At 39.2% G+C, this 18745-nt stretch overlaps 1 protein-coding gene across 1 annotated transcript; it reads left to right on the top strand.

Annotated features, from left to right (window-relative positions):
* The first annotated feature begins 620 nt into the window (after positions 1-620).
* Positions 621-18703, top strand: LOC145905527 (uncharacterized). The gene is made up of 36 exons (XM_082992756.1): positions 621-760; positions 1176-1307; positions 1570-1661; positions 2175-2316; positions 2555-2723; positions 3014-3139; positions 3595-3741; positions 4272-4408; positions 4705-4836; positions 5222-5364; positions 5666-5768; positions 6634-6811; positions 6910-7180; positions 7699-7864; positions 8113-8244; positions 8628-8873; positions 9149-9311; positions 9700-9893; positions 10419-10649; positions 11151-11279; positions 11617-11738; positions 11966-12113; positions 12434-12703; positions 13073-13318; positions 13820-14023; positions 14376-14599; positions 14900-15113; positions 15192-15341; positions 15573-15745; positions 15829-15979; positions 16185-16546; positions 16808-16967; positions 17271-17528; positions 17821-17895; positions 18059-18122; positions 18471-18703. Exons 1-36 carry the CDS (start codon positions 676-678, stop codon positions 18568-18570), a joined length of 6039 nt encoding a protein of 2012 aa, XP_082848882.1. The 5' UTR covers positions 621-675; the 3' UTR covers positions 18571-18703.
* The last annotated feature ends 42 nt before the right edge of the window (positions 18704-18745 follow it).

Raw genomic sequence — 18745 nt, 5'->3', positions numbered from 1 at the left:
GGATTATGTTGAATTAGTGGATTAGAAGATACACATCGATTGGTACCCGTCTAAACTAACATTGGAGTAGTAAAATATAGACAATACCTTTTTAACATATCAATGAAGGTATTTTTGTACTTGTACAGATGAATCGCTTAGATTTACGTCTGTCATTACGTTTTAACTGGGTCTAATAACTGGTTACATGCGATGAACTGATTACGGAACATAAAAAAAAACAATGTTTACAAATGAGTCTGTAGTCAAATTCAAAAGTCAGAATCGTGGTGTTTAGGTATAATGTTAAAAAAAGACATACTGTCGTGTTCCAGTACTAATTTATTCGAAATTCAAAAGAAGAGAGTGCGTTAATATATGAAACATTCAGAGCTTCTGTGCAAGCAAATCGCGTTGCAAACCAGAATTTAAAATGTAAACAAAACAGTTAGATAAACAAGATTTAAACCTTGAGGCTGCTTGTCTGTAGCCACTGTTTTCATTTCGACAATGAAAGAGTAAATTTATTTCTATTTTAACTGTGCAAAGAAAAGTGTACGTAAAACAGGTCTTACCGATCAGTCGTGTTTCTATTTCCTGTGTTATTTTAAATTTGTATGATGTTGTTTGTGTGTTTTCTTAGTTATTTACAGCTTCGTGGCCGATCAGGGTTTGAACTCATGATTGGCTGAAAACATGAACAAGATTATCAATTCTGGATTATTTGTCATATGTGTGTTACTTCTGATTGTAATTATCCCCACTGTGAACGGTCTATCAAGTAAGTAGATTAAGTTCGATTTCTCAGCAAATTTTTTTGATTGTAAACTTTTTACCGCCTTTACCCGATTGCATGCCTCGTTTACTGTCAATGAAATGCGGTAATTTTGTTGCGAAGTAACTATATGTGGATCAAGTGTACTACGACCTTTTAACAAATCTTCTAATAAAAATAAAAAAAATGTTTGTATTTTGAGTAAAAAACAACTAGAACCGAAAAGATTATCGAATCAGTCAAAAAAAGGTATCGAGTCACCATGCAAAGAGCAACTAAACAAATTACTTATAAAGTTAAAATCGTGACCTTAAAATGCCTTCCTGTGGTTAATGAAACCCGTACTTAATCACGCAAAAGATTTAAAATTTACGTTGGAGCGGGCCAACTATTTAATGTTAACCGAAATGTGTTTCCCAAGCGCAATGCAGATTCCACGGAAAGACTTACAGACATGGACAAACCACAGTGGAACGAAGAGGAGACAATTTACTTTATCGATGCACTTGTTTCATCGTGAATACCGTTACTAGACTCATGTGCAACACTACAAGTAAGGACAAAATACACCTTTTTGTAAAATTCCTAAATCAGTTTGTGTTTTACGGCCTAGATGTACACTCAGGTTAATCGCATGAGAAAGCGAAATCTTGTTATTGTTAATTATATATGTTTGGTTGTATTGCGATGATTGTGGGAGAAAAGTTTTCGAACCTTATAGACTGGACCACTCCTTTTGTTGTCAGAATTATTTCTGTGGTGTGCCTCATTACACAGAACGTCCAGAAACACATTTTGTTGATTTATTTTTTCAGAGGAAGATGCCCAGATGTTGGTCGCAGACAACGGGGCAATCCGTAAGTTTTTGCTTGGGAAAGGAGTTGGATTCAAGCAAAACTACATCAACGTAAGTTTATATGGTGTTGGTCGATAAAAACACAAGTACTTTGAACCCGCAAAAAATATCATGAATTGTCTTTTCAAAGATTAGGGTCCTACTGGTGTTTGAACAAAGGCACAATTTACTTGCCTACCCTGTGGGCAAATAAAATTAGCTCAATTTTCCACGTCACTGAGGGTAATTTAAGGCCAGTTGTTATGTCATGTGATCTTGTTTTACATAAAGCGTGGCTTCGATCGTGACCAATACATCAACTAATTTAAAATTGAAGTTAAATTTAAACATTCCATTGTGAAAAATACGAATTGGCCATCAGTCAAATCATCCATGTCAGTTTGTATTGCCATAGAAACTTTTTTGGTCTATTTTTAAACTTCACGTATAAAATTGTATCTTTGTTTTTGTTCATGGGTCACCATGTTCCATATCACGACTATGGGTGGAAATGTAATTTTGTTTGCACTGGAACTTCATATCTTAGGCTTTCATTTTTTTAAATTGTTACACGAACATTTCCAGGGACTCGGAGGAATCCAAGTTTCGGTTGGTGTGGATTCCAATAAGAATTATATTTTCTGGACTGACGTCAGCAGCAAAAGAAGGGGAATTTACAGGGCCGGTCTATCCGACATTGGACGTATAACAAACATTGTTTCGAATGGTAAGCATGAAGTCTTTTTTGAAACATTGCAGTTTAAAAACGTATTGATAGACAAACTGTGCGCATATCGTTGCAGCGGTTTTTTTCCCAAACTAAGAAGTGCACAATATTCTTTAAATACTGGTTGATTAAATATGATTATTAGACAATTATAATGCGATTCTTAATTTGAACTCTTCAATTTTTAACTGCAAGATATACAAATTAAACCTTTCAATAAACACCTTATTTTATATAGATGTCTTTGAGCCCAACGGCTTGGCCGTGGATTGGCTTTCCAGGAACATTTATTGGACGGATGCCCAGCTTGGAGCCATATTTGTTGCCAACTACAACGGCGAAAATGTGGCTCGTCTTATTGGCGGTTTGTCGGAACCACGTGGCATTGACATACTTCCGTTTGAGGGGTAAACTGTTTCTTGCATCTTTTTTAAAATGTTTCGTTCGTTTGTGCTGCTTGGTGCGTACGTTGAAGCTAATATTGTAATACCAATTTTAACCTGATTTAGCCTAAGCATATTCACCCAATTGAAGCATTTGTCATTAAATCGCGACAGCTTTTTGAAAAAACATGTTGTCTTGTTTTTATTCAATACAAAAAAATAGTAAAATCAGGCATAAGTATATAAAACCTGACAACAAATTTCCAGGCAAGTTATTCCCACGTGTATGTAAGCAATATTTGTCACGTCCTCAGAATGATGTTTTGGTCGGATCAGACGAAGGGAACAATTGAAAGAGCTTTGATGGACGGAAGTGAGGCCAGAACAATCGTCCAGCACCTTGTATGGCCGAACGAAGTCGTCGCAGACCGCGTTCAAAGGTTGGCTTGACCTTGCAATGGAGAAATCAATTAGTTATTTTAACTTACACGAGAAGTTGCTACGCACATAAATATTAGTCAAATAACGTTAAAAGGGCTCTTGATAAAACCACAAGGTTTGTCGAAATGTACTGCTATTAGGAAGACGCGGGATCGAACCTTACTGTTATTAATCATTGCGATATACATGTGCATATAAGTTGCAACATTGGTGCATTTCTAATTGCATTTAAGCTTTACAACTTACATCACTCTTGTCACTTAAACTTTGTAAAAGACACTCCGTCACTTTCAAGTCTTTCCAATTGAATTCTCGCGTCAAGAAGTGTTTTGAGTACCGTAATGTCAAGTAGATTCGATAGATGTGCTGCAAACCCAAGTAAAACATAAAAAGCTTCAAATTCTTTTGTTCCTAACACAACTTTACGCAACATTGCCTTTGATTTTTTTCACAGGCGAATCTACTGGATAGATGGATACAAACACACCATCGAAAGTTGCGACTTTGACGGAAGAAAACACACGATTGTGATCGACTACTCCGTTACTGTCGAGTCTCCGGCGTTCGGTCTTTCTCTGTTCGACGGGCGAATCTATTTCGGGTAAGTTTGGATTGAACAACACAATTACATGTCCTAATTGCGAGAGTGTGAGTATTTTGCAACCAAAGTGTTGCGAACGAAGCATTAAGGTCTTGAAAAATCAATCCTTTAACTCACAGCATTTTTATCCATTTTTGTAGCCTTGTCGTGTTCAATATTAGTTCGTGATAATTTTTCAATATCAATACAGTTTACATGTGCAAAAATAGCCATAATATTGCAAAGCTGCAGACAGGGTGTGTACACGCACTGTTTCGACCTGTAAGGTCTCTGTTGTTCGGTACCTAGTATAGGGTACCCTGCAGATCGACGTTGACCGAAAGGTACCACAAAGTGGAGACTAGTGTGCCTGCTAGTGTGAAAGCTAGCACAGTGCCACTCAACAGCTGCAATGATGAAACCTTACAGGTCGAAACAGTGCGTGTACACACCCTGTCTGCAGCTAATACAGTTTACATTATTCAACTTCACTGCAATGAAACAGAAATAATTTATTTTTTTTCGTGTAAATTAATAACAACTTTGTGCAGGGTTTGGGGGCAGAACTCTATCTTCTCCATAACCAGCATCGGACAGGACCTGAGACGGTCAGTTACCGGTTTGGGGGAAAAGCCCATGGGAATCGCCATCATCAACCCAAAATTACAGCAACAACGTTCAGGATCAGGTAACGTACACGCTAACACTACACGATTCAATGGCATTTGATGGAAATCAAAGAAAGTTTCCGTTTGTTTTCATAAATTTGCAATAAATGTTCATTAACAATACCAGAGTTTTTCCTTTAAATTTGAATCTGCTACTATTAACGGACCTGGCAGTCTTTCCACATCGTTCAAGGTGCAGCTGCACAAATTTTCCAATAAACTTGCCTTCGGCAGTCACAAGATTTGCGGCTCTTCCGCTATCTTAAAACCCATCAGATAACTAAACAGTACAAATAACGCCTTATTCTGCTTGCAGACACGAACCTTTGCTGGACTGATCAACGTTATTGCAGTCACCTCTGTCTACCAACTTCATCTAATGAACATCGATGTGCTTGCCCTTCCAACACAGGGTTGGTGATCGCAGCTGACGGACGAACATGCGTTCGTGAGTAATAATTTTACCAATATAGTTTCAACTTGATTGTTCGTCTTGAAAAACGCATGTACAGTACAGTAGGCCTATATACAGCACATAAAGATGATTTAAAAAAGTGTTGAAAATATTATAAGGTGAGTCCATGGAAACAGTATATTGAAACCCGTTTAAACTTTGTTTTTAAATAATAACCTCCAATGACATGTTGTTGTTGTTGTCTTTGTTTGTTTTGTATTAATTATCACCGATATTCTAATCCTGCGAATCGTTTGTTTGTTTTTGTTGTTGTTATTTGTTTATACTTCATGCACCCGTTCACACCAGAACGCCGATCAACGCCAAGAGACGAGCGTTGTGAACTTGTTTGTTTTAATCCATGACTGCTTTTTCACAGACCCCGAGAAGTTCCTGCTTTACACATCCCTGGATGACGGCACAGTAATGTTGGTGTCGATGATGGAACAAGCCTCAAGACTCCCTACTGTATTCGCCCAGTCTCATCAGCCATCAGCTGTGGATTTTGATCCGATTGATAAGGTAGTCAATACATGAAAAGGTGTTCGAATGACTATTAAATGTGCAATTTAAGCCAAAGTGCCCTATGTGCAGTACTTTAGGCCATACACAGCATGCACAATGTTCAAAAATGTCTATACATGTTTCATACATGTGATAAAGGACAAATTTTTTTTTGGGGGGGGGAATTTGAACCACATTTAACAATACACGCATGTTGCATACGTACAGGTGCGAAATAATTTTTACCATCACTCATGTCTTATATGCAAAATATATTTACCTTTGGTTCACTACAATATGTTTTCTTCAATTTGGGCAGATGGTGTATTGGAGTGATGTTGCCATGAATAAGATTTACCGAAAAGCAATGAACAAATCCGCAGTTGAGGTTTTTATCGAAGATGGAATAGGAACAGTAGACGGTAAATTACCAAATAGTTTATTGCGATATCGTTGACAAATTCATCTTTACCCCGAAGCCATTTCGTGGCTCAGTCACTGGCGTAATACAATCTGATGATGATTACCCCGTATATTTATTGTAAGGTAGTATTTCATTGCGAGAACAGATTTGTTGTATTTTGTAGATAAGATATTTTATTGATTCTATGTATTGCATGTAGCAATTGATATTAGCATTGCAAATGATCTCCAACAACTTAGTTACTTTTTTGCGTATTTCGTCTTGGGTTAGAAACAGTTACAGTTCAAATGGCTTGTAACATTATCCATCATGCATTGACCTCTTTGGTCCGGAAGCTTTCAGCTGTAAGTCAAAGCGTCCTAGCAGCAACCTTTCATATTTTGTTGTTCGGAAACTTTCCGTCGCCATAAAAAACCGGTTTGTCAAGTACTTCGCCAGTTTATCGCTGTGCCATTGTTACGTCACGAAGCATCGACAATGAGGTGACGTGCCTCGGCGTGGGATAACTACCTGTCGACAAACGCTATTCGCTTCACTAATTGGTAGTTTCAGGGTGACGATTTAATTATCTCTGTTTATATTTTATCGCGTTTCCTCTAGCGTATGAATCGATGTTAAAAGGTTAATAAACTTTAACGTTAACTGTATTTTTTACCCAATAAATCTAAGCACCTGACAGATGGTGTACCATTGTCAAAAATTGCTGCATTTTAAGTTGCTTACATACACAAAAAAGTCGTTTGTTGCCAGACAGTGATAAAAAAATAAACTGATATTTTAAAAGGTTTGCGAATACCGTTTTACTGTATCGATAAAGTGCATTCGAGAACGTTTTTCAGCACATTCACATACGTATTTTACAGGTTTGTGTGTTGACTGGTTGAATCGTTATCTGTATTTCACAAACATTGGTACCGAAAGAGGGGGATCTCCCTACCACCGCATCGAGATGGTTGACCTCGCTGACCCCTTGAAACGTAAAATACTAACGTCATCCGGATTTAGCAAGCCACGTGACTTGGTCATCAATCCACAAAGCGGGTAGGCCGCATGCTACCGTGGAATTATTTTGCCAAATCACGACATAGAAATCGTAAAATACCGTTACAGCATCCGTCAATGCTTCGCTCTTTTTTCAGTGACTTGTACGTGTCCGACTGGGGTACAGTGCCAAAAGTGGTCCGTCTTGACCTTGACGGCCAAAACCCTGTCGAACTGGAAGTCGACCTTGAAAACCCTAACGGACTGGCCTATGATAGCCAGAACCTCTACATTACCGACTCTCGTCGCAAAAGTTCATTCGTCCAATCAAACGGCACTATCATATACCAGGACTCCCCAATGTTGATACGATATGACATTATTTTGGGTTACGCAGAAGAAGTGGAGATAGCCGACGTCGAGATGCAGGTGTGTGGATTTAAGCGGAGTGTTTGACTGTATACCTCCAGTTAGTGTTGAAATGCTCTGTGTATATTAATCTCATTCTTTTAATATGGTATGAATGTATGTAATCATACGTTTTAAGGCATTCGCTATAGGTTTATATACAAACTTGAACTGAGTTTGGTTGTCTGTGCACTTTGTAGTATCCATTCTATCTCGAGGACGGCTTTAACCTGTCAGCTTCTGTAGTAGGTTGTGGGTTCAAATCTCACAGCGAGCGTATTCCTTCATACTTTGTTCTAACTTATAATGTAACAAAAAGTTGGCTCCACATCCGACTCCAATGGCACTACAACATAACGTTTCGTCTTTTGGTATCAGTGTTTCGAGCCATGTTGCTTATGTTTGTGTGTGTTGCGCTTTTAACCGACTTGAATTGATCAAATTGAAGAGCACCTATAGGTACATTTTCTCTGCATTCGTTTGTGCAACAACTGATTTTTTATTTATATATCATTTATCTAGTTGTGTGTTTGTCGTAGCTTCCGTTTGGAGTAAGCATGAACACGGAAAAGCTTTACCTCACCGACTGGGAACTTGGAGGGATTTATGAGCATGACATTTCATCAGGCAGAACATCAGAGTTTATAGTGGGTGTAAGCCGACCGACTGGTATCGCCTACGCCACAACCAACATTCCACTAAACGGTGAGCGTTGTTTGTGGATTTTCGCTGTTTAAAAATGGTTTGTTGTAAAATATGTCTTTATTGTACGAAATAACGCCCGTTCGTGAAACTGTGCTAAAAACTTTCAAAGCATTTTAATCTGATTATACCTGATAAAATCAAATCGAAAAGTGTTTATTCTTTGGGCATCTTTTCAAAATCGAGAGCAACTGTTGGTGTTTATTGTTATAATCTAATAAGTCGTTTCAAATGTATCTTTTATGTTAAAGTGGTATCGGCTTGTACGCGAGGTAACAATTGCAGCGACATTTGTGTTTCGTCGGATGAGGAGGACTATTTATGTCTGTGTTCGGATGAGAGCGGCACTGTCCCATCGGAAAACAACCATTGGAATTGTGTCCGTAAGTTCAAAAACCCTTCTTTTAAAAATACAACAATGTTAAAGCCCAAATACCTTCGGGCAATCTTTCAAAATCTGCTATTAGGATATGCCTACAAATGGTTACTTCTTTGCTACAAACCAGACCAAAAATATTTTTTACAAAACTAATGATTTAATTTATAAAATATTTTTGTTCTGTGGACCTGTGTTTTTGATTAGAATACAATATTTATATCAGAAATTTGCGTTACTCTTTATTTTATTTTATTTAACATGACTTTTGCAGTTTAGTGTAACCAGTGCAAAGTAGATACAAACATATCCCACATATATGTCGTATTTCCTCCCACCTAACCAGTCTATACATCAAATACCTATAACACACCTTTACTCTTCACACAGCCCCAGAATCGTTTATTCTCGTTGCCGATGGCAACAGAATCATGATGAAGAGTTTGATACCTCCAGACAACAGAGAGTCGTACGCTGTGGTTCAAACATTCGACCAGCTCAGTGACATAGTTGCTGTGACCTTTGACCCTCTGACCAACTACATTTACTGGGCCGACAACGGAAGGCAGAGGATAAACCGAAAGCCGCTTGACGGTAGAAGCGCGGATACTATTGAGACTGTTTACAGAAACATAGGTACGTTATATCTGGACCAATTGATGTAAACCGCAGTGTTTTGCAAGCAGAAGCATCTCTACACCGACTTGGTACGTGGATCATTTTAGCACAAAATTTTTGCCCAGAATTGTAATTGAATACCGTTTGTGACAAGAAGTATTTAAAACTTCAAGACAATCTAACCAAATCGATCCCAATAAGCTTCCAAGCAACTGCACAAATCGTCAAACGTTTATCAAAACCATTTGCTGAACATGTAAAACTAACCACATTACCGTTTCCCTTCTATGCAGGCCGAGTCGACGGGATGGCTTTGGATCCGGTGCAGAGACTCTTATACTGGACTGACGCCATGAAAGGAACGATCGAAGTGATGCATCTCACTACCAGGCAACATTCAACCGTTTTAACACAACTCGATAAACCGAGGGCGATCATTCTCACTCCAGAAACAGGGTAATTTATTGTAGGAATAATAAAATATGTTGTGTAAAATAAGGTATAATAACGTTTAGTTAGCTACAGAGAGTGCACCCTGTTGCGACCTGTCGGGTCTTATCAATGTACCTTATGGCGATCAACTTGTCAATGAGGTTATAATGAGTATCAAACGCATTTTGTAACTTATTACGCTACTGTTCCAGACATTAAATTGGCATAATTTTCCCAAAGTGTGAAAACAAGCGACGTGTTTTCATTTCAAACACCTTCCCAGGCTGATACAGGAGGTGCAGTTCGAAAATTACTGATGAAAGCGACTTTCACGCTATCTAAACCATGTGTCTGTGAAAACATTCTGTAGTCACGTTCAATAAAAGCTCATATTAATTTTTTGTTCGATTAGAATGATGTACTGGACGGAATGGGGATCCACTCCAATGCTGGCAAGCGCCAAGATGAGCGGGCAAGATATGCGACCTCTAGTGACGGACGATCTGCAGTGGCCGAACGGAGTCTTTTACGATGAAGGCAGTGAAAAAATTTTCTTCACTGACGGTGGAACCGTTAGCATTCAGGCAACCCAAGCCGGAAGATATAGTAAGAAAAACTGGAATAGCTTTTTGCTTGATTTTTATGCTTTGGTATTTTTGAAACTGTGGTTGCGTATCTGTCAGCAGTTGTGTATGTTTAACTACATGATCTACACCTACTAAAAAGTAGCTTGGATAACTACTGAAGGAAATTGTTTGGTAAAGTAAGAGTTAAGTGAGCTGTAGACAGTTCACACTGTTCTGTCCTATATACGGTCTCATCATTGCAGACCTAAGTGTGTCGATCAAAGAGTTATTTTAAAGAAAACCCAAGTCATTTGTCTTTATATTGTTTCTGATCTATATGTGTCGCGTTGTTTTTGTTAGTGATACTGACGATGCCGAATTGTAGGCGAAACGTATATATCAGAAACATAAAGACAAATGACTTAAGTTTTCTCTTATATACCTGGTTAAAAAATCAGATACCAAGTCTCATTTGCCCATAAGACTGTCGGGAGATTCCTACACATATTTTAAGAGTTCTATCTGTGTCAATCCAATTCACAACATCCCTCTTTTTTCACAACAGCCACAACTGGTCTTGTGGATGACTACATAGCGCTCTTCGGATCAGCCGAGCACCTTTACGGCCTCGGAAAGCTTGAGAACAGCGACTCACTCGTCTTCAGCGATTGGAGGAATAGAACTGTTGTGAAAATGAGCGACTACAACAGTGTGTACGACATGAAGTTCGACGTGGTGATGAGTGATATGGTGAAGCCTTCTCAGATACACGTGCAAAACGTATTCGTGTATCCAGGTAAGACGAAACTTGCCGTTTTGACGATGGTTTCTGTTACTGCATTGTATAAACTTAATACACCATTTTTCATAATACCCGTCTGTGATTCTGAGTATAAATAGACTGGCCCATATTGTTATTAACACTGTCATGTTAAAATAAGACGTTTCGACAAAAACTTATGTCATCATCAGTTTGACTGACTCGATTGGTGTAGCTCCATCATTATAAGGAGTTGACCTGACCGACGTCACAGACATGACAGTGTTAATAACAATATGGGCCAGTCTATTTATACTCAGAATTATGAGAAAACCCGTGAGTTGTGTTCCTACGTCTGTGATTGTTTGTTCATTTGAAGCCTAGGAACTAGAGAAAAGATACAACACTTTTCTGAAAGATATTTCCATATACTTTCAAAAATCATTGTCGCTGTTTCTGTGTTATATTTTTGAAGTTATTTTCGCTCTTACTTTCATGTCTTTGTATTTTTTGAGTGATTTTAACTCCATACTTTAGGTCCAAGTGGTCCTTGTCAGCCGAGAATTCATCGTTGCAGCCACATTTGTATTCCGGACAACCTGGAAAGTATTTGTCTTTGTCCTGATCACCTGGTGCTCGCCGACGACAGACGGACTTGTGTTACTGGTAAATAGAATGGAAAAATGCTTTTGGCGTCTTTAGTATAGCGGCAAAGTGTTCGAAGTAGAACAACAGGTTTGTGTTAAAAATCGATGTAAATCAACCAAGCACTCCATGCTGTTCGTAACATACTAACTGTATGTACAACTACATTCACTCATACAAAACGCAGCAATGTTTCGTGCAACGGCATGATTGGCAGGATCTCCCCCACTGTGCGGGTTCAAATCTCGCTCCGACTTGTCAGGAAAAAATAGTTGCTGATCCAGCTAGGCTGCAATGTCTGGGCTACGATGCCTATAAACCTAATACACTTACACATAACTGTTTTACTTTCTTACAGAGGAACAAGCCGAAATGCTAACGAGCACCTTTCCACCAACCACCACTCCAACCCCAACCCCAACCGCCTCCTCTACTGCACCATGGGCAGTAAAAGTCACCACGCCACCACCTACGTCACAGGTTATTGATAATACTTGCACATTTGAGACAAAATTGACTGATTGGATATTCTTTGAGGTTTTATAGGCGCCCATGTGCTTGTAATTCTAGTATAATTATAACTTTTCGCATAAAAAATTTAGTGGTAATTCCTTGTCAAAATACATGGTGTTATTTAGACTTGTTCAGATAAATACTGTGAATTGTTTGATCCTATAACAAAACTATTATTTCCTTTGCATTTGAAGGTACCAAGTGTAACACCAACGGCCGTGGCAGCACTGGTTGAAAACACGACCATGTTGTTAAATTCAAGTGCAACGCCACCAGTTACAGAAACGTCGACATCAACAGCATCGACAACAATCTCAACAACCACTGTAAAAACTACAGCAGGTGAAACAAGTACCAAATATATGAAAACTTACTGATTTGGAGTTTTAATGTAAAATAATCCCGGATACGTTTGATGAATAGCCAGGAATCGTTCTTGGTGTAGTGGCGCGATTCCAACTTGTCAAGCAAAAGCATACATTTGCGTCAAATACCTCAAGACATGTCAAAACTAGGCAAGCGAGTTGTCGTAAACCTACATTACTCCAAGGTGTGTGAATTAGCTTTGGAGCTGACATCGTATAATCAATCACCGCAAACATTAATTAGAACCCTGCTTTTGCAACCAAAAATAAACCAAACTATCAATTTGATCTCAACAGCTCCAAGACCCATGTTTACGAACTGCGACCGAAACGCCCTGTACAGCCTTCAGCTTCCGCCAGATCTCAGCTATGTGCTAGTATCACCCGATCTACTGGGCCTTGAAGCCGTGGACGGATACGGTGATCCCATCAACGTAACTGCGGTTAATACCAATGACGAACCGGTTGATGTGGTGCGAATGGGGAGTGGGAGGCACATTGTGCACTTTCACGCTTATGACCGTTTTGGGAAGTGGACTTTTTGCGTGGTCTCCTTAAAAATTGTGGGTGAGTCGATTCAGCAATTAACCCTTACTGATCTTATCATTATACACGAAGTGAGTTATTTTAGTATGTACTCCTACTAATCTTAATTAAGGCGCAGGCTAGTTACTTGTGTGCAATATCGTGTACTGAAGCAAGTTATCTTCAATAACGAGGTCCATTCAGTAAAATACTCCAAGCTTATTTACATGGTTGTGCATTTCATAAAAAAAGCCTCATCCCATTTTTCAATTTATGTCTAAATTTCTCTATCTTATAATACAATTGACAAACAGCAGTACAGAAAACGAGTACCTTTATTAACAAGCGATGGAGTTTATTACCTACAACCATTTCGTAACCAGCAGTGCAACAAGACCTATATTTTCACAGACAAAACATCTCCAACTTCTGTTTCTTGTCCGGACGATATAAGGGTTGACACTTATTCGGGTAAACACGTACACGTCAACTGGGAAATCCCCAAATTTGAGGACAACTCCGGTTTGCCTTTGAACGTGACGTCAACGTACGAACCTGGGCCGTTCACGAGCGGTTTATACGACATTGAGTACATGGCTTTCGACCAGGAGGGGAACTGGGCTACCTGCTTGTTTTCTCTCGCCGTGATCGAAACATGTGAGTACTGGGCGTTGAGGTTTTGGCATAATTTGGCATGGGCGATCTTGTAGGGGATTTGTTAAAATAAAATTAGGACTTATTGAACTGAGCTTTCGGTAACTGCTAAGTCGGTCTTCGTTGGAACACTTCAAGCCTAAATTTCTATCTTTATTGAAATGCCTGTTATATTTTTCTTTTTGTTTTAGTTGTGAAAGATGTTTCTGTTTGTATTTCACCGAGATTCTTATCTTTATGCCAGCCATGTTTTTCCAAAATGTTCAAAGGTTTACCCCACTTTCTCACAGTAGAAGGGTTTATAACATATTATTAGCCTGGTTGTATCGGTCTTTTAGTATTAGTGTTATGTATATATATACAGCTACTTGGGAACATAGCTCACGCCTTTGCAAATCTTTAGACAAACAATATAGCCTACATACTAAAATTAATTTCAGAGCAGTGATATAAAGTTTGTACTAAATCTATACAACAAGTCTTACCCGTGTTATTGTATTATAGCCACACAATGCGGCTTTCCTCATGCTCCGAATAACAGCCGACTGAGTTGCACCACCGATGAAACGGACAAAATACAGAAGTGTCTTGTGACGTGCCATAAAGGTTATCGCCTCACACTGGCCGATCCCTACATAAAATGCACTGACAATAAGCTTTTCAATATGAGACAGTGGCTTCCATTCTTGGACGACAACGTATGCCAAGGTTCGTGACTGTAAATCGAGACATCTTGTGGCGACAATGTTGTCATAGTCAATGCAGTGGCTAGACATATGCACGAGAAGTGCACAAACTCTTTAAAAGCAGTGAAGCTAAGGTATTTAAATCTAAAAACAGCTGCTTGTTTTGAGGATAGAAAAATAACCCTTTTTAAACGTGTAAGTTAACGCTTGAGGAAATAATTCAATACTCTCGTAATTCAGAGCAAGTTCGTTTGCTCACTTTCATGTGCTTTGCGGGAAATACTTTATTTCTCTAACGCTGATCTTCAACGTATAAATGCCAAAAGATTCCTTATAAGTATGTTATCTAACCACACACGTTTACTTCCTTGCAGCGCCGTCTGTTGGAAACGTAATGCAAAACTTGAGTCTCGTCTTTCTGTGTCCATGCAAAAAGTCTCCCGATTTCTATGGCAACCAGCGGAAGTTATTCACCTCCGCCCTCAGAACTCACACCGGGTGCAGGATCAGGAAAGAGAGGCTGGGATTTTGTAACAGCGCCAAAAACAAATTCTCCATGGAATGTGTGGATGAAGTCGAGTTAAGAGTCAAAATGACTGTAAGTTCATCGTTATCCTATGTATGCAACACAACAGGGGCCAGCAACCCTTTTCCAGCCGCGGACCTAAGGTCCTGCTATTGGCAAAATAACCGTAGTACGTTCTTATTGAGCGTTGCTTTTGTAACTGACCCAGTATTTCACAAACAAATCGGTGAGACTTTTTTAAGCATAGAAATCGTAAGAATGAAAATAATTCTGAACAGCCGAGTGTAAAAATACATGAACATAGAAATCATGCAATCTTCTCGTGAGCTCCTGTGTAAAATCCGCGTTAATGTGAAAGTTACATTCCTTCAGGTGGACATGGATGAAGTTAGAAACATTAAATCGACAAATGAAGTGCGAAGAATTGTGAAACGAGCCACGACGCAATTGGTGGACATGGTCTACCAGGCCAAGATAGTTGCAACGGGAACAGACAACAAAGATTACAAGTTTGATAACACAACATCTATATCACAACTCGAGGTAGTGTGCGAGAGTGGGACACTTACGGATGAAAATGGTTGCGGTAAGTTATTGCGTAATTTATGCTCTAAAAATATTTTTTCGGGTCGTCGCAACTCCTTCACGAAATATGTTTTTACAGTGAAATGTCCGAAGGGAACGTATTGGGAAGACGGGTCCTGTCCTTTCTGTCCAGTCAATTACTACCAGGACCAGAGGGGAAGAGATTTTTGTCATAAATGCGCACCTAACAAGGAAACGGCCACTTACGGCTCGATGCACGTTCATTACTGTAAGTGTATAACTCTTTATTTATGATATTTGAAGTTGTAATTTCTCGTGGCTTTTTAGACTTTGGAATAATGTTAGTTGGATGTTGGAAGTATTATGGTACAAACTAGTATAAAAATATGTTGGTTGAAAGAAAGGTTTGTTTCAAACGTAATAAAAATACCATATATTTCCATCTTGCGGTCTTCCAGTAGTAAATGTGTAGAACATGTTTGCTTTAATATTCCTGCAGGCAAATTAAAGCCAATAGATCCCGCTGCGTCAGTGAGCAACATTGTGATTGGGGGCGTGGTTGGGGGTGTGGTCCTCCTCTTGGCCATCCTGCTTGTGATCGGATTCGTACACAGGAGGTTGAAGAACAACCAGATGAAGAAGGAGCAGGAGCGGAAGAGAAGACAAAGACTTGTAAGTGTTTTTGTCTGATCTTCGTCGTTGTACGACAATTGTTAGCACTAAATAGTCTCGTTACGTTTTGATCAATCTTATAGGCCAAGGAGCGTCGCAGACAGAAGAGGAAGGAAGAAAAGAATGGAGCGAAGGGAGATCAAGCAAATGATGCAACGGATGCAACTAATGTTGTGCCGATAGAGAACGGAGCAATTCCCGTACAACAAACCAATGGCCACATTCCCACTAAAGGTAATGAGTTTTGAACAACCATTCCATGTAATCCACTCTAGTATATTTTAACACCAGTCTATAGTATACCTTCTAGTATAATTTCAATTCATTCTCCAGTCTAGTATATTAACATAACAGTATTTAAACAACATTTTTGCGCCTTATGTAGTATGAGAGTTTCGCGTTCGGAGGAATTTTATTTAAAACAATACTCTTCATGCAGATGTTGCTCCAGCGAATACTGAAGACAAAACACATCCTAAAACAAGTAGAAGCACTGCCCAAACGCCTTCCGAAGTTTCATCGACTGTTGCGGATGACGCAACATCAAGAGGCGGTTCCGACCTGGTGACGCAAACAGACGCGACGTCAACAAAATCAGTGGACGATGACTCAAAGTCGGCCGGAGCAGAGAGCGCTATATTTACAGACGGTGGGGCCAGTGACACGATGAGTGTTGTGTCGAGTGAAATGCCACTCAAGAGCGCCCTCAAGAAGCGACCGAAACCTCCACCAAGCTACTTGGAAGACGATCAGACTACAGTGATTTCTGCCTCCACAATTTCTGCAGGAAGACTAAGACAGGTACTGGCTGCACAAGTGTGGCTAAATTGTAATGCAGTATCAGGGAACAACTGACGTACCAAACCATTAATTTAACTGGAAATCTCTGCTGAAAGGGAATTTGCATATCTTGGTACCAGTACATTTCAACAACTTAGGGTTATTGAAATTGAAAACACTTATACAAACATATTTTACAATTTTGTTTGTTGCCAACTTTTGCTTGTGTTCCTTGTAAGGTCTTATCTACTTTTGTTTATTCACTAACAATTTCCGGAGCAGATGCAGAAAAGACCGATGTCATTGGACGAAGATAGGAGCGACAACTATAACACAGACTCCATGAGAAGAGGAAGAGTAGCTCGGAGATCGGTCAGCATGCGAAGACCGGAGAGCGCTTCTCCTTCAAGATTTAGACCCGAGGGACCACAATCAATGCCAGGTTTGCTTGCTGTGTATGCACAAACTTGACGTAAATTCAGTTTGTTTGAAATGTTTGGGGATTAGTTGGAATAATTGTTAAGTTGAATTAACATATCGTTTCCATGCTTATAACATAATCGGTATAAAGTATATCAAGTAAAAATCACGGCGATTTTAATAGAATGGGGAATGATTCCCAGAATCAGTTAACAAGTAAACACGTCGATGTCAAATAAATGTTCAGAAAGGGAACTTAAAGCTTGAAATAATAGACATATTCTCTACTACATTGCTTTCTAACATTTAATTTTATCTCTTCCAGTTCAGGGAATGCCAATACAGAGGTCCATGAGTATGGAGAGGGGTCCGAATCCCGGTTACGACCCTCGGTTTATGCCCCACCGCAACCCAGGGCCAATGATGGTTCGACCCCATGGCCCAGGAGCTGGACCCAACATGATGGGCCAACCTCCAATTCGACGCACACCCAGGTACCCTACTTATGGGGGTCCAAGGGGGATGCACCCGCCGCCAAATATGAGTTACAAGATGAGAAACCCATACCTTACATTGCAGCCCGGTAAGTTTGTTTTTATAATTTCTGTTTATTCCAAATTGATGCGAATGTACAAGTTTGACGTTAAAGAGGCAAATCTTTAATTTGCTGCTGATCCTGACAGCTGGTAAAGTACTTTGTCAGAAGAGATGTACATTTTCTTTCTTTCTAATCACTGGATAATGTTTGTCCAAGTTGTTTATGCTTTCTTGACCATTAATGGAAAATCGTTTTTTAGTGTTAGATGAAACACGGCAAGAGCTTTGTAATGAAAAATTATTGGTTTATTTGCGTCACGTGACATTTCTTGTGTCAGGTTCTCGACCAACCAGAGGCGGTTATTGGAATCCGGGTTTCGAAGCTGCGAATGATTGGGACAACATGCCAAGACGTAATTTTATGTTTTGTTGAATATTTTTTATTGCTACCCAAGCTAGGAACAAATTATATTTTTAATGCTAAAAACCTAATTTACTGAGACTAAACTATTTTTTTTTATTATGTCGAAATATAAATTAATTGTTTTTCCACTTAATTAATGCTGAATTTTTAAGGAAATGACGGAAATATGATGCCAAACCCTCAAATGATGACAATGCCCCGCTCCATGGGTCCGAGGTATGGATTTTGTTTGCGGCGTAAAAATTATTCTTATTCGTGAGAACGTAAAGTTTACGTAGAATTTGATAATCTTCGAAAATATTAAAGAAATATTGACACCGTGGATATTTTTTAGTTAAAAACAGTAAACTTTGAGCATTTATCAATCTGGATCGCGAAGTAAAAATGAATATTGATTTTATGTGAGCTGCATTGCGTGCTGCATGACAAATAAAAAAGGTTTATAATACACAGGCAACTGTTACCACCTATAATGTTTCATTAGTGCGGTTTTAGTGACCATCTTGCCCGGCCAAATGGCTGTGATATTGGCTCCATTGCTTATATGTGCATATTTCTGTGTAGGTATCGGATGCAAAACGGAATTCCAGGTGGTGGAATGCATGGGAATATTCCTCCACACCTACGACATAGGATGCCTTCGCCCCCTCCCTATTACGCTTGATATGAAGTCTAACTTTTTAACTTATTTTAGCTCAGCTGTCTCTGGTTGGCTGAAATGTATGTGGCACTTGTCGTGTGATAATGGTATTTGCATGCACCGCAGTGAGGCGCCAAAGAGAATATAACAACCGGGTCTTTTTTAAATAAAATTAACGAAAAAACGTGTTCTGCTTATT

The sequence above is a fragment of the Ascidia mentula genome, chromosome 6 (assembly GCF_947561715.1).
Source record: "Ascidia mentula chromosome 6, kaAscMent1.1, whole genome shotgun sequence".
In the NCBI taxonomy this organism is placed as follows: Eukaryota; Metazoa; Chordata; class Ascidiacea; order Phlebobranchia; family Ascidiidae; genus Ascidia; species Ascidia mentula.
The sequence above is the reverse complement of the archived record's forward strand: the minus strand, read 5'-3'. Positions and strand labels throughout refer to the sequence as shown.